This window comes from Solanum dulcamara, chromosome 3 (genome assembly GCF_947179165.1).
Source record: "Solanum dulcamara chromosome 3, daSolDulc1.2, whole genome shotgun sequence".
Lineage (NCBI taxonomy): Eukaryota > Viridiplantae > Streptophyta > Magnoliopsida > Solanales > Solanaceae > Solanum > Solanum dulcamara.
In genome coordinates, this window is record NC_077239.1 from 51,037,442 (window position 1) to 51,054,573 (window position 17,132).

Sequence of the window (17,132 nt, forward strand, 5' to 3'; positions counted from 1 at the left end):
AAAAATCTCAACAACCAAATCTCACTTTTTTTCCAACCAAGAAACTTACCAAACTTTGAATTTTGGTTTCCCATTGATGTAATCAATGACATCAAAGGGAACAATTTTTTTTTTATAAAAGAGGATCATTAACTCATTTGTTAATCACATCAAAAATAAAGGGGAGAAAAGAAGAGTGATGCATCACAAATGAAAGTAGTCTGTGAGGAAAAAATAGAGTGTGAGTGTTAATGTAGTGAGGTGGAAAAAATCAAAAGAGAAATATTTCTTTCAAGTGTATAGTGGTCTTTAGAGTATTTACTAAGATTTATAAGTGTACAAATTCTTGATATAGTGATATCAGTTACTCCTCTCGACCCATGATTTTTTTCTTATTCATAAGGATTTTCACGTAAAAACTTTGGTGTGATTATAGCTCTTTTTATTTTTGCCGATTAGCTGATTATTGTGTACCACTTTTATTACAGCATATATTATTTATGTGGTGGGTTTATTCTCAACATAGTAGCCCTCAACTTTGTACTTGTATTGTACATGCCACCCTACATGCTTTGTTCACGATTATTAAATCTAAAACTAAATATTTAGTGTTTGGATTGACTTTTTAAAAATAACTTAAAAGTTAAAAGTTATAAGTTGAAAATATCCAATTTTTAATTTATTTTTGTACTTTTTAAGCCTAAAATAACTGCTTAAAAGCATTATCTTTTTTCCAAATACCACACACACAAAAAAAAAAAAAAACTTAAAAAATCCAAACACCCTCGGAGCAATTGTTACCATTTTTCCACCGACTCATTTTATTGAAAGATATAAAAAATAATTAAAAAATATGGTTAAGGGGTAGGCAACGCGCATCACATGAACCGGAACGGACGCAAAGATTAATGATAATGAAAATTTATAGGTATCTCCCTCCAAAACAAAGCTCGAGCACCTGTCATTTCAAAATTCCCTATGAAAATCGACGATATCTCTTCGCCGGAGCTTCACGACGATCTCCAAACTCAACTATGCTCTCAAATCGAATCATCCATTAAAGATATCGAAAAATATGCACCTGGGACTGCCTTGCCGGATTCCTTCTCCACCCATCTCAGGCGTACCATCTCTCAGCTCAATTCCCTCTCTCCTTTCTCAAACTCCCTCAAACTCCACATCTGGAAACTATCCTACCGCCTTTGGAATGCTTGTGTCGATCTTTCCAATGCCAATGCCAATGCCGCCGGTCTTAAAAAACACCATGAGGAACACGCAAAGCTCCGTCAAGTTTCAGCCGACCTCCTCTTCCTCGCCGCTGACGTCTCCGGCATACCATCACCGGCGTTTAAATGTGCATCATTCTTCTACAAAACCGGTCTTATTTGGCATGACCTTCGAAAATTTGAACTCGCCAACTATTGCTTCGAGAAAGCTTCCGATCTGTTATCCAAAGTTGACATCACTAATGTTTCAGAATATGAAGAGAAAAAACTTCTCTTAGATCTCAATATTGCTCGATCACGAACGGCTTGGGAAGTCTCTGATAGAAATTTAGCGATTGCTCTTTTGAGTCGATCCAAAAACGTGCTCTTCGCTTTTGCAGAGAACTATAAAGCTTTAGCTAATCAATATTTGATGTTTGGAAAAGCAATGCTATCAAAAAATGAAGTTTCTGGAGTGAATGAAGCATTGAAACTGATGAATGACGCACTGGAATTGTGTGAAAGGGGTTTGACAGTTGTTAAGAGGACAGCGGAGACGTTAACTTTGAAGGAACTGAGATCCAAGACGCTTAGATTTTTGGGGGCATCGCATTTGCAGAGAGATGAATTTGAGAGCGTGTTGAAATGTGTAAAGGTTTTAAGAGATGGTGACAAGGATCAGCATCCGAGTCTTAGTGTGTTGGCAATGAAAGCATGGCTGGGATTGGGGAGGTTCGGGGAAGCAGAGAAGGAGCTAAGAAGAATGGTGGTGGATAAGGGGATTCCTGAAGGTGTTTGGGTATCAGCTGTTGAGTCATACTTTCAAGTTGTGGGGGCTGCTGGTGCACCAGTTGTGAAGGGAGTGTTTTTAGGACTTCTTGGAAGGTGCCATGTAAGTGCTGATGCAGCAATTAGGGTCGTCAATAAGGTAATAGGGGATCCTGCTGGTGGTGGTGAAGAGGCAAGGTTGAGGGCAAAGGTTGTATCGGATCTGGTCTCTGATGACAGGATTCTGACGCTCTTGAATGGACACAATGCTTCCAAGGAGAGAACAGCTATGCATGCTTTTCTTTGGAACTGGTATGTTCAATGGTGTTCACTTTCCAACTGAATACTTCTTTCATAGTCTCAGAAGTTACCATGAGTTCAAGCAAATTAAAAAAGAAGTTGCGATTTAATTTATGCATTACTATTAAAATGTAGCCGAATGGTTATTAAGAATTCATATAGTGGACCTCAACTAGTTAGGACAGAAGCATTACTATTTTATTAAAAATGGCAAGCTTCTGGCAGTTCCTTTACTGGCAGCCTATCATTATTGTTTAAGGCTTACCAGAGAATGGCACCTCGTTGCAAATGATAAAGGGCAATGCTTTCGATGAATCATTTAACATCTACTATTGCTTCTTCCACAGTGCAGCAGAACACTTCCGATCAAAAGATCTCCAGACCAGTGCTGATATATTTGAAAAATCTATGCTTTATGTCCCTTCTGACATAGAGAGCAGAAATCTCAGAGCAAAGGGATTTCGAGTTTTATGTCTCTGCTATATGGGCCTTTCACAGCTTGATCGTGCTCAGGAATACATAAACGAGGCAGAGAAGGTGTGTTCAATAGATTAAGCACATTTACTTTCATCAACTTGATCTGATACTTTTTCTTCTTTCACAGCTTGAACCGAATATAGCTAGTGCCTTCCTGAAGGTGTGGTTTTTCTCCCCTATCTGAAATCTGTGTATTTAATTGATGCTCCAAGTTGTTTGGTTATGTGAATTTGAGATATGTATTGATGTTGCAGTATAAGATCTACCTGCAAAAGAAAGAACTCAATGGTGCAATCACTCAGGTGCAGGCATTGCCAAGTTGCCTTGACTTCACCACTGAATTCCTCTCTCTAGCAGCTCATGAAGCTATTGCTTGCCGTTGTCTACCAGTTGCTGTTGCTTCTCTGTCACTTCTCTTGAATTTCTACTCCACAGGGAAACAGATGCCAACAACTGAGGTTGTAGTTTTCAGGACTTTGGTCACGATTTTGTCTCAGGATTCTCAGAATGATTCTGATATCCTAAAGCAGATGAAACGAGCTCATTCTCGGCTACGTGAGATGAGTGCTGAGAATTTTTTTGGGAAAGGTGAAATCGGAAGAAGGGAAAGAAATTGGTTTTCAGTGAATGCATGGAATTCGGGGGTCAAAACAGGACAGGAGAATCAATATGCAATTTGTGCAGAGTTCTTTAGATTGGCATCAGAGTTTTATGGTGCTTCAATTGATGAAGAGAAAGAAGGCAACCATGTAATGGTTTGTAAATCACTGATTATGACAGTATCTGCAATAATCTCAGATGAGAAGCTAAGAACTAATACATTATTGGAAAATGAAGTGAAGGAAGCTATTTCTTTGCTAGACAGAGCAGGAAAGGTAACCAATTTCAATTATAGGATAGTTCTTTTTCCTTTTATTTGCTTGCCCTTCACATTCTATTGCTTTGTTGTTTGTTATTTTAGTTCTTATCTATTGGAGATTTCTCAGCCGCCACATAATGGAACTCTTATGTTTATGTTCTATGAGATGTGGTTTTCCCTAGACTATGATTTTAATTGTCATGTGAAGCTTGATGCAGATGTTAATGTCAAGCTCAACAGAATATGACAAGTTAGAGGCCATCATCGAGCCTAATTTCTTGTTTGTGTACACTTGGTGTGCTTTTGATCTACATTCAAGGCTTGATAACACGGGAAGCCAACAGTTCCTCCTTATAAAGCGCTTTGCAAACTCAAAATGTTGCAACCCAAGCCATCTACTTCAGATTGGCATTAATGCCTCACAAGGACCAAGCTCCAACCACGAAGTAGCCATCTTTGCATTAAGCACCTGCCTCTCCACATTCCTGGCTTTGCCTTTGCCTGATTATGCAAGTGTGGCACAAATTGTGAGGAAACTTGTTAGTCTAAGAAGCATCCATGGAACTGATACTAATGATGATGCAAAAATGGAAACGTACAAGCAAGCGTATCGAATAATGGTGGGTTTGAAAGAAGGAGAATATCCAGTTGAAGAAGCGAAATGGCTTGCCATGACAGCATGGAATAGAGCAGCTGTCCCTGTGAGGATGGGGCATATGGATGAAGCAAAGAGGTGGATGTCTATGGGTTTGGAGCTGGCCAAGAAAGTCCCAGGGATGCAAACATACAGGTCATGCATGGAAGATTTTATTGCAGGGTTTGAGAAGAAGTTATCAGGGGCATGATGATTGTCAAAGCAGGTAATTTGTAGATATCCAGGCGCTAAATTCTTCGCTGCACACGAGATCATGAATGGATACTGAAGTTAACCACGCATTTATTGTCGATGATTGCAAGACCTTTTTCTTTTTGTATTCTACTTTTTGCGCTTTAAAGAGGAATCATAGCTCCAGTGTGGAACTGAGGAAAGTTAAATAGGCAAAGGAAAGATTGATTTCAAGTAGAGAAGTGGTAATTTTGTGAAAGTTTGGCTATAGGGGCTTTTCGACTTGTGGAACATATTTACTTCGTTTATCATGTCTACATCCAACTAGTTTAGCTACATTTGGTCATAGATTTTCAAATATTTTTGTCAAGTCTTTTTTGGTGAAGTTTCACAATCTCTTTGACCATAGTTTTTGGAAAAAATATTTAATTCTCTTTAAAAAAATTGATTTATTCCCATAATTTTTTAAAACTATTACAAATATCCATAAATTTGTATTATCATTTTATAATGAATATGTTCCATAATAAAATAAAATAAACTCAGAATATAAGCTCCAACATACTTATAGAATAGCATCCAATTTTTATATTTATATTATTTTTAACAAGTTCTATGAACAATTACGTTAGTATACTACATAAGTTGAGTGAGTGCCTTCATGGCAGGTGCAAGCTTGTCAAGTTGGGATTTGTAAATCAAGAGGTATTCCTATAAAATATAAAAGTTTGGGTTAAAATTTTAATATTCCTCCTTGTCCCAAATATTAGTTTTTTTTTCCTAATTTTTAGGAACTTGATTTTTTTGCCAAAAACTGACAAGTTAATATGGCCAAACACTTTTTTACCAAGTTTTATTTCCAAAAACTACTCTACTTTTTATGGCTAAACGGTTCCTAATCTAATTTAGTTTACGTGACAAAATTGAACAACAAGATTAGGGGTAAAAGTAATTAAAACTAAGAAAAAGTAGCACAAGTCTTAATCATTGAGTAAATGTGATAATTTTAAAATCAGTGTTAATGACACTAATTTTAAAATTCTCAGTTTACCCACCCTTTTGCCACTGCCACCCCCTTCCCTCCTCACCCTTATAGTTTACTCGGATTGTCACTTGGACTCTTCTACTCACGACTTTGTCAAGTGAACACTTAAAGTTATTAAAACATGTTATTTTAAACCCCTCTGATCATTGACTAAGCTTACGTGACATATATTTTGTTGAATCAGTTGAAATATGTGGCTACACGCATTAAAAGGCGAGTGAAGATATTAACTTTTATTTTTAAAAATATTAAAATTATTAAAAGAATAAATATAACCATGAAAAGAAAAAAAATCCCCACCCCCATCCTCACTTACTGTATCTCCTCTTCTTCTTCTTCCTCATAAGTTAGATCTACACTATTTTGATTCGTTGTCGCCGATGTTGCCTCCTCCGCCACTACCCCCCCCCCCCCTTCTCCTCCCTCCCTCGCTTCTTCTTCTATCTCTCCTCATCTTTTCTCTATTCCTCTTCAACACAAAAGATTTATAGGAGGAGAAAAGAAAAAAGAAACAAAGAAGAAAAAAAATATTTCAATAGCAAAATATATGGATGAAAAAGCTTTGAAGAGTCGAAAAAATGGAAGTCTTGGAAATACTAAAACTTATTCTAATTAATTAAAGATATGAAGAAAGAAATTGAATGATTTTTTTACTCCAATTTCAGTTTCGATAATGGATTTCTATCCAAACAAGTGTTGGCATCGATTTTTTGGCACTGATTGCCGTTAGTGATTACTATGTTTGAGTGTAGTGGCCGGAGAAATTTTTTTTTTCCGGAGAAATAGTTTCAAAAGGCTTATTTTGGGGAGGATTTGAGATATTGTTTTTAAAAAAAGTATTTGTAATGATAAAAATGATGTGGCAATTTTTATCTGATGTGACAAATTTTATCTGATGTGGATAATGATGTTTTATCCATATTAACGTGATTGAGAGACACTCATGATCAGAGGGGTTTAAAATAACGTGTTTTAATAACTTTAAGTGTTCACTTAGCAAAATATAAAAGTTTCCCAGGTTATTTCGCCTATTATTTTTAACAAGTTCTATAAACAATACCATTAGTCATTAGATACTTCAGAGTTAAATACTAACAAACACATCATAAACAAAAATACAGTACATAAGTTGAGTGAGTGCCTTCATGGCACACGCAAACTTGTCAAGTTGGGATTAGTAAATGAAGAGGTATTTTTATAAAATATAAAAGTTTGGGGTAAATTTTAAAATTTTAATATTCCTCCTTGGCCCAAATATTACTTTTTTTTTCTCTAGTTTTTAGGAACTTGAATTTTTTGTCAAAAAATAACAAGTTATATGGCCAAACACATTTTTACCAAGTTTGTTTTCCCCAAAAACTTCTATACTTTTTATGGCTAAATGGTTCCTAATCTAATCTAGTTTACGTCACAAAATTGAACAACAAGATTAGGGGAACAATAATTAAATGTGCCAAAAAAGTATCAAAACTAAGAAAAAATGGCACAAGTCTTAATCATTGAATAGATGTAATAATTTTAAAATTAGTGTTAATGACACAAATTTTAAAATCCTTAGTATTTTTATTTACACAAAGGCCACCCTTTCCTCCCCACCCTTTTGCCACCGCCACCACCATCCCTTCCCCTTTTGCCGCCGCCACCATCACCACCACCTCCTCCACTACATTCTTATCTTCCTTCTCCACCACCACCACTTCTGTAACACTCTGGATGTTTAAGGTTACCCTCCGTCCGATAATAAAAGCTTTTGAGCCTAAATTTGAGAATTTTACTGGAACATCACAAGAGATTCATAACTATTTGATTTATATATCAGAAATTCTTTACTTATGATATATTTATATATGTATTTATTTTATAAGATTTTTATAATTACTTGATATTTTAGTGGAGATAGTAAGTTTATTTATATTAAAGGAATTATTATTAGATGAGGTAGGCTTTATTCAAATAATTTTATATTAATTGAAAACAGCCTCTGGCAGAAATGCAAGGTAAGGTTGCGTACAATAGACCCTTTTGGTTGAGCCCTTCCCCGGACCCTGCGCATAGCGGGAGCTTTAGTGCACCGGGCTGCCTTTTTTGTAGTATATGTGAAAAGTGATATGTATTTTTCTACGAATTTACGCAATACCCGAGTGTATAGTGATATGGATCCATCCAATTGAAAGGATAAATAAGGTGTCATATTGAAACCAATGCCCACATGGAAGGTAAGGAGGCTTAGTAAGTTGTATTCCTTTATGGAAAGACAACCTTTTTGTGTTAGTCGGTGTCCACTATACAACCTATCAGCCAAGACCACTGAATATGATTTTTCCACTGCAACACCTTGGGATTTTTTCTTATCTTAGTACATACAAATTCATATTGGATTTCAATCTCCACTTGACTATATTTATTTATTCAGTCATTGTAGTTGGTATTTCCAAAATCTATGTTAATATTGTATGGCATAGTGAATTAGCTTTAAATACTAAGGTGTAATCTTCCAAGCACAGTCACACTCTTACCACTCCAGGCCACTACACCACCCTTCAGCAGCTACCTCGTGGTACTCGTGGTTACTACATGCTAGATAGAGTCGGTCTGCCCAGCTTCAGACGGAGAAAGACCAAACGGATTAAAAAACCTCCATGATCTACTATTTAGTGTTGCATCCTTGGATTGAGCACCCAATTGCAGTGTTTGTGATTTTCCATGTTATATCTTAGCCATGTTATTTGATGTTGATCGTCTATGCTAATTTTGTTGTATATATAGCATTTATGAGGATTCATCCCCATTTTTATTTAGATTTTTCCTTTATTTTATGTAAAGGGAGAGGCTCCCTTATTTATGCTTTCCTAGTTTCTTTGTATCGAGAGGAGTCATTTTCTTTAGGTGCATAGTTTCTAGGTTTTCTTTTCATGTGCTTGTATCGGGGATGAGTTGGCTGCCCTTAGTAGGATGGTCGGCTTATGAACCACCATAGGATTGGAGGTTAGGTCTATGTCCCCCTCCGTGTATTTTTCTGTTTTTTATGTATAATACAGCTTGGGGGTGAGCGGCTCAACCCCTGGCCGCGCACGAGAGGTGGGAGCCTCGTGTAAGGTCTGTTCCCATAAAAAAAAAAAAAAAAAAAAAAAGGGTGTAATCTTTAGTTACCAGATTACTTGTAGAATTTCATCTTCATGTTGACTTTCCTTATATGCAAATTATTTGACTAAGTGCTGCAAGATTTTGATAAAGAAAATTGATTATCTACATCAAGTTATTCGAGCTCAAATATAAGGTACGTGAAGGGTATTTCTTTCTTTTTGACATGATTCCTTAAGTTTTGTGATTGTCATACCTAGCGTGTTATCAAAGATTCAATTATTAGATGTCTCAGAATTATTATTAATGTTATTCTTGTTAAAAACTCATATTCACTGGTGTCGGTCTCATTTCAAGTTGGTGAGTAGGAAATGGTTGTATGTGTTATTATGATTATTCAGTTACAAGGATTGGCAGGTTAATTGTGGTATTAAGGTTGTGGTATAGAGGAGGTACAGTTAAATGGATTACTTATGGGGTTTCTATTTTGTGTATATAATATTTATGTGTTCATCATTATCGTGGTAGCCTCAACAACCCAAGCAGGACTTGTGTACTAGATGGTTATCATTTTATATGAATTATTGAGAGTAGTTATTTTCTTTGTTAGCATATAGACATCAAGGTAGCCTCGACGGTCCAAACAAGATTTTTGTGCTAAATGATTATTGCTTTATATAAGCTGTTAGATTAACTGAGGTTGTTGTTGTGGTATGATGTTCCTATTGCTTGCCCACATACACACACATGGTGCATATGAATTATATTTCATTCCTTTTTAGTCTATGGATCGGGGTGTTCACCTACACCATATGCATTGGATTTGGGTGTTCGCGTACACCACATGAATTTCATTCCCTTTGAGGCTAAGGATTAAGGTGTTCGCCTACACCAAAATTATTGAATTGGGGAGTTTTCTACACCATATGCATTTCATGCCCTTTGAGGCTAAGAATTGGGGTGTTCGCTGCATTATATTGCATTATATTTCATAATGTTGTGTACTATGTCTTGAGTGGTTGTTGGGAGCTGAGTTCAGAACTCTGAGGTTTGGTATGTTGTTTGAACGAATCTCGAAGGGTTGGTATGTTGTTAGAATTGTTTGTCTTACTATAGTTGCTAGGGTTGTGTTACTTGAGGTAGGGGCAGATAAGATATTTGTGGATGCAGTTGGTTCTGTTATAATTGTGTTATATTGTATTGCATTTATTATTATGTGATTATGGTTGGCACCTGTCGAGCTTATAGAGGCTCGAGTAGGTTATTGTGTGATTATCGTATTGTTTGTCATGTATGTGTTTTGATGTTAAAAGGAGGGGAAAGAGATGCAATTTACACAAGTAAACTGGTGCTAGTGAGTTGTTGACTCTACAGAGATTACTACTGTTGTATTATGGTCTCAGTTTCAGTTACATTATTTTTGTTATTCTATAGCATTGTATAGTCAGTACCTTATTTTGTACTAACATCCCTATTGTCTGGGAGCACTACATTCATGACTGCAAGTTATCAGGTAGATAGGAAATATCGTGCATGTAATCATGTTCATCTGAAGATGGGAGTCTAGAGTCTTCTTTTGCTTTGCGTAGTGGATAGGTACGTCAGGGCCTTGTCCTGACTAGTTGTTAGTGATTTATTCTCATCTTAGAGGCTTGTATACATATATTATGAGTTTATGGTTCAGTTGGGGCCTTATTGTCAGTTGTATGCTCAATTGTTTATCTTGCCGGCCTAGTGTTTATATTGGTATGTTAGGCTGATTTCATGTAGTTGTGTTTTTTGTCAATTTTTTGACAGGGGCCTTGTCGGTCAAGTGCTTATTTTTAAGTCTAGATATACTTATTTGTTATTTTTACTCTATGTGCTCAATTTCTCGAGTCATGATGGCACCTACAACCATCAGTAGGTAAGCAACCCGTAACCCAAAACAACTAGTAATAAGTTTAAGGATAAAAACTAGACGAGAATAAGCAGCTCTAACATAAAATGACATAAATAAGTGTAAGACAACCAAAATGAATATATAAAGCTGATCCATCCCAAAACCTGGAAGTCACTAGTACAAACCTGACTAAACAAAAGAGTAAAAGTCCCAAAAGTAGACCACTAAAACAAGACATGTCTCAAAAAGCAAAATAATAGTCTATATATATAGATGGAGAACTGACTAAAACCTGACTAAACAAAAAAGTAAAAGTCTCAAAAGTAGACCACTAAAACAAGACATGTCTCAAAAAGCAAAGAATACTCTCTATATATAGATGGAGACCAGAATAGTACAAATGCCAAGTGCTCACCCCTATCTACGAATCAGACCGTTCCAAGCTTGAATCAATGCTGGCAACTGGTGCTCGGATCTACATCACAAAACAGATGTAGAGTATAGTATGAGTACCAAAATAACATGTACCCAGTAGGCATCATGGGCCGACTGAGCTTGAAAAGTAAAAGAAATATGAAAAGAGGGAATAGAACAGAATAAAGGTCAAGAGCGAAAGTCTAAAGTAAAACAAATGAATGGATGCACACGAGTGTAGAAGGAACTAACTAAAGTAATCTATAACTAAACTACACCTTACTGGACCCCCATAAGCCTAGAAGTTACACTCGTGTGCAAGTTTAAATTAAAAAAATCCGAACAGACTCCCATAAGCTCGATCAGTGCATAAAATAGCTATAACTACTGAAATCTGAAACTCAGGACCAAAGATCGGAGGATATAGAACCAGAACTTCAACCCAATTCAATAAAATATGACAGTACGGAAGACGGACCTATCTAACTAGATGCTCCCCAAAAGTATCCAAGAACTAATCAAGTATCAAGTAGCTGAGGCAGGAACTCTAAAAGGATGCTCGCTATAAGGATCCTAATGATTAAGGTCGGACCTCTCTAACCAGATACTCGTCAAAAGTGCAAATGCGGTCGAGGCCAGAGCTTTGGTTCGGATGCCTGACAGAATTCCCAATATAGCTACTGTAAGTGCTCCCAAAGATCAATAGTTTCCAAACTCCATGGATTGTCTTCCACAATTACTCAATCAATACAACCCTCAGAGCTAGCCCTAAAATAATCTTGAATTACAAAATGAAACTCGGTGTCACCGCTGAAACTTGTGAAGCTGCAGAATCAAAGTGTCATATTCTATATTTTTGCATCTTGGACTATTCGTGAGCTAATGAACATAAATTCAAGTACTTTAAATTTTGAATTTTAAAATGGCATGAATTGTTTGTAATGACAAGTTATATGGATAATATATATGAAGTTAAACACAACTCAAGAAGGACCCTTGAGCCAATTCAAAGTGGAAGTCATCAAAAAGATTTTTTTAAAGTCACGTTTTTAGGTGATCTGACTTTGGCAGGCCATAACCCCTTCGAAATTTGGAAATTTGGGAAAACTCTAAAAAAGGTTGTAGATAATTTAAATAGATTTCCAACCATAGGTCGTGGGTTGGAATGTGATATTAGGATAAGAAGATATGGACTTTTTAAGTCTGATGGGCCGAAATGAATAGTGGATTAGGCCCAACCTGATTCCAACTCGGGTCAGGCCCAATACCCACACTATTAAATCAAATTTTAAAGATTTTCCTTCAGATTTTAGATCAAAAAATATCCATAAATTTCCAGAGAGAGTGAGAGAGGAGAACCTAGAGAGAAACACCAAAACTAACCACAATTTAAGCCCCGAATCTCGAAGCTCATGAAGAGAAAAGTATTGTACGTCGCATTGCCTTTAATTTGAGCTAAAATCAGCCAAGAAGGAGAAGTGTTAATATATTTTCTGCACACTTGAGGTAATATTAAAGTCCCTTTTTCATTGTTAACAAGTTTATTTAGATTTTTAACGGATTAGAACGGAGAAAATAGTGTTATAAACTCGTTTGTTGATTTGTTGAGATTTATGGGTTAAGGGGCTATTTTAGATGGATTAAATGGATGGAATTAACTTAGTGATGATTTATAATAATGGTTGATATTGCTTTGATGTTGTTGATGAGTTGTTGTTCTTGAATTTGGAGGAATAAGGTGTATGGAGATTGTAAGTGTTCAAATCTATTTTTGGGATTGCGTAGCTAGTAATAACTCTTGAATATCTCATTGTGTAGACATTTGATTCTAGAAGATAAATATGTTTTGGAAAGCTAATATACGTACCTACGACTCTTATGTTTATGTTGGAGCCTATATGTTACACCCCATACTTTTGTACCTTGGAACGCGTTCCTAAGTTTCTTGAAAGGCTCTTAAGTTTCTTGTAAGGATTGTAAGCCTCTTAAGTTTCTTAAGGTTTCTTAAAGCTTCTTAAGAACTCTTAAGTTCTTAAGGGCTACCATGTGAGCCGGATAATCTATAACATTACCAAATAACTCTAAGGAAAGGAGAATGCGATACCCCATAGTAGAAAAGATTGGAAATAGAGCTATAAGAATCTGGAAAAAGTCGGAGACCAAATAATGAGTCGTAGGACTCGACTTATTTATGTAAGCTACCAACTTGGAAATCTTACATACTTAAGCTACTTGAGTACATACCAAGCTTATGTAGCAAGAATTACATAGGTTCATAAAGTGAGACGAGATTACGAATCCACGAGGAGAAAAAGTGATTGCCACATAGAAGCATGAGAGAGTGACACATGGAAGTATAAGAGAGTGCCATGTGGAAGCAGCTGGAGCAAGGGTGGTGGGCCCCACATGCCACATGGCAGCCTAAGGTTGGAGTGGGTGGTGTGTTGACCCAATGAGGGCTTGACATGTGTCACCACTTAGGGGTTGACACATGTCACCTCCTAAAGTGGACTCTATATATATATATTTTATGATCAACCTTATCAACAAGTCATTATCTTCCATTTCAAGAGGCTTCTAGAGAAAGAAAGAAGAGAAGAGAAATCTAGAACTAGAGAGAGAGTAGGTTTGGCCAAGGAGAAAAAAAAAGGTAAGTCTCCAATTTCATTTCGTGAATTAATTATCTAGGGTGAAACACAATGTTATGAAGGTGTTAGTAATGAAAATTTATGATTTGGATCAGCCCAAAACGTTATCAAACAACCACGAAGTTTTAGGCATGCTAAAGGAACTTTCGAGGCAAGTTTCGATGAGTTTTGGGCAAGGTAAGGGTTTCCCTTTCAAATTGGATTTTATGATGTCATTATGATGTATATTAAATTTATTAAATAAGGTTGGAAGTAGAAAAATTACATAAGAGTGCTAGACGCTAGAAACAAACTAAATTAAAGTCGTAGTAGCTAAACCGAAGTCGCATAGTGTGTTGTTGTTGTGGTGCTGCGGTTGCATCTGCTTGGGTTGTGTGTTGCAGGGATGTAAAGTATTTTAAAAAAGGTGTGGATTCTGCTGGTTTCATCCACACGATCCTCCATTTGGTATGATTAAAGATTTTGCGAAATAAAGATTTAGTAACTCTATTTTGGTATCGTAGTTTGGAGCTAGTTGTTTGGAGCTTGTATTGTGTAGTGTTGAAGTGATTTACTTGTAAATATGCTGCTATTTTTTTTGGTATGGTTGTTGATGTTTTTTCCTAGCCAAAATCTCGAGAATGTTGAAGTTATAGGGGAAATGCTGCGTGATTTTCGGTAGCTTCGGAACTAGTAACAAACTAGTTGAGGGTAAGGATAGGAAATGACTCCTATTAGTACTTGGTTGTAGAGTGAGATATTGGAAAATTAAAGGATATTAACCTTAGTACTACTTTCATGTCAAATAGTTTAAGGAGGTATCAAGACAAGCCGGATTTCAATTAATCCTTGAAAAGGTATGTGAAGCTTTCTCTTGGCATGTTTTGGCACAAGTATGTAAAGCTACCCTTCTTCCCTCTTGATATGTCTTTGACATAAGTACGATGTTATAATTCTATGATTACTCACCGAGTCCCATCATGGGTCGGGTACGTTAAATGATGGTATGGTAAAGCAATAAGAAAGTTATGATACCGAGCTCATGACAGAGCGAGTACGATAGATGTATCTAATAACTCTATGAGGGAAAGTAGAGGGTATGTAAATCTTATCTTATTTCTTATTTTGGCATGAACCATAGAAAGCCAACGGACGAAGAATGCACAAAGTCTACAAGAAGCTCTTATTCTTAAGTACACTAGGATGACTAACATTTTTAATTTCCTAGAACTTATGTCCTTTTGTCTCGATTCATGTAAAAGTGTTCAACCATCCTAAGTTGGTATAATTTATGTTGTAGTATAAAGTATGACTTTTATTCACTCCTTTAAGCTAGAATTCTTCCAATAATTGAACTATGGCTTCTCAAGTTTTTCTATACCTTGGGAAGTAGTAAGTTGGTCGAGTTAATCTTTTTTTTTGGCATGAACTTTATGAAATAAATAGACGAAGTATATGTGATCCCAAGGAAGCCTCCATTCTCAAAGCCACTAATATGGCCATTTTCTTGACTTCAAAAAGATATTCTATTAAGCCTTGATACGACTAGATGATTCCAAAAGTGCTACTTTGATGCAAACCATAATGACACTCTAAAGGTACTTGTTATGGCTGTTGTCTTAATTTTTGAATGATAGTTCATTTTGATTATTTCAACAAGTCTCCAATGATGGTTTAAATTGAATATGGTTACTCACTATTCTACTTGTGTATACCATAACTCTTCTATCACCGAGTCCTGGACCGGGTATGAAATCGTGCATAGTTCACTACATTATCCACCGAGTCCCTCATTAATGGGCCAGGTACGTTATATAAAGACATTGTAATGCAATGACATGATCCACTCACCAAGTCCCTCACTAGAGGGATAGGTACATATGTATATATGTGATGATGTAGTGTGATAAGGGGATGTTGGCGTCGGGCCATATGGTGATCCTATATTTATATGATTCATCAAGTCCTTGAAAGGGCCGACTATATTGTACGATATGAGCATGCATGTGTTTTTTATTAAAAAGGTACACATACCATTTTTTCTTAAGTGACATGATTATCCTCTAACTCTCTATTCTAGATATTTTCCCAGTTATGCTATGTATGCTTTATATACTCAGTACATATGTCTTACTGACCTCTCTTTCTTCGGGGGGCTGCGTTCATGCCCTCAGGTACAGACACACATTTTGGAGACCCAACAACTTAGGACTCCTACAAGAAAGTGTGGGAGAAGCTCTATTGTATCGGAGCCTAGTTGTGGTACTGGTCTCTTGATTTCTACACTCATTTTGCTTATTCAGAGGTACGGCGGGGGCCCTATCCCAACTTATGTTATCATTATACTCTTAAAGGTTTGTAGATATGTGTGTGGATTGTATATGGGTTATGTAGGTATGTATGCACAATCATGCGGATATGGTTTATGTTTTGGGGGACGTTTTCCCTTGTCATGATCGTCGTGCCGGCTGATGTGTTATCTAGTATATTTATACACTGTGACTCAAATAGGGGATAGGTTTGCTTATAGCTAGCAAAGATATACGTGAGTGTCCAGTTCGGGCACCCATCATGGCTTACGGGGTTGGGTCGTGACAAAAGTGGTATCAGAGCGGTCATTCCTTAGAATATCTACAGACTGTGTCTAGTAGAGTCTTGTTTATCGGTGTGTGGTGCACCACATCTATAAACAGGAGGCTACAGGACATGTAGGATGTTATCTTCCTTTCTTGTCTTAGATCGTGCGATAGAGTTAAGGTCTTAGGATAACCTTTCACTAACCTACCCTTATGTTTCCAGTAAATCCTCTAAGGAAAGCAACAACCGCCCATAAGGGCAAGTCGGTAGCGGGGGAAACAAGTCAGGCCCTAAGAGTTACTAGGGATCATGCCCAGTCTGTGCCAAGGATTGTGCCTCAGTCGGTGAGTTCTACTATGCCGTCAGCTCCAGAGGAGTTTAGGGCAGCGACAACTGCAGATCCTGAAGCTTCAGTGCCGGAGCCTCTGTCCCCACAGAAAAGAGCGGAGGATAGAGAGATGAGAGACATAGTGCAATTACTGATCCGACAAATGACAGGACACACTCGAAGGCATGGCCTGGATGATGTAAATAGACAAGACAGTTTGAGGGTCCATGACTTCCTAGCCTGCAATCCCCCAGAATTTTCCGGTCCAAGATTTGCAGAAAATCCACAGGAGTTTACCCAGCAGATACAACGTACATTGTGAATCATTAGGGCCTCAAAAACAGAGTCGGTGGAATTGGCTTCATATCGACTGCGTGACGTAGCTGCTAACTGGTATGAGTCTTGGGAATTGTCGAGGGGTGAGGGTGCTTCTCCAGCCAAATGGGATAAGTTCGTAGAGGCCTTTCTTGGACACTTTCTGCCTCCAGAAATAAGATAAGCCCTAGTTGATAAGTTCTTGCAGTTGAAGCAAAATGGCCGGAGTCTTAGAGACTATAGTCTTGAGTTTGATTCGTTAGCAAGGCATGCGCCCATAGTTGTAGTTGACATGGCTGACCGGGTGCATCGTTATGTGATGGGCTTGGATCTTTATTTGGTTGACAGCTTATGGCCATGGCGTCCCATCCAGACATGGATATTGCCCAAGTACAGGCATATGCCCAAAGGATAGAGGAGTGACATAGAGGGCGTCATCCCGACAGAGG

General features: G+C 37.2%; 1 protein-coding gene across 2 annotated transcripts; it reads left to right on the forward strand.

Annotated features, from left to right (window-relative positions):
- The first annotated feature begins 844 nt into the window (after positions 1-844).
- Positions 845-4,725, forward strand: LOC129882592 (TPR repeat-containing protein ZIP4). 2 transcript variants are annotated; one of them, XM_055956969.1, is made up of 5 exons: positions 845-2,264; positions 2,600-2,789; positions 2,857-2,889; positions 2,984-3,604; positions 3,807-4,725. In XM_055956969.1, exons 1-5 carry the CDS (start codon positions 958-960, stop codon positions 4,431-4,433), a joined length of 2,778 nt encoding a protein of 925 aa, XP_055812944.1. In that variant the 5' UTR covers positions 845-957; the 3' UTR covers positions 4,434-4,725. The 2 variants fall into 2 exon arrangements, with proteins under 2 accessions (XP_055812944.1, XP_055812945.1); XM_055956970.1 differs by lacking the exon at positions 2,857-2,889.
- Positions 4,726-17,132: the final 12,407 nt, after the last annotated feature.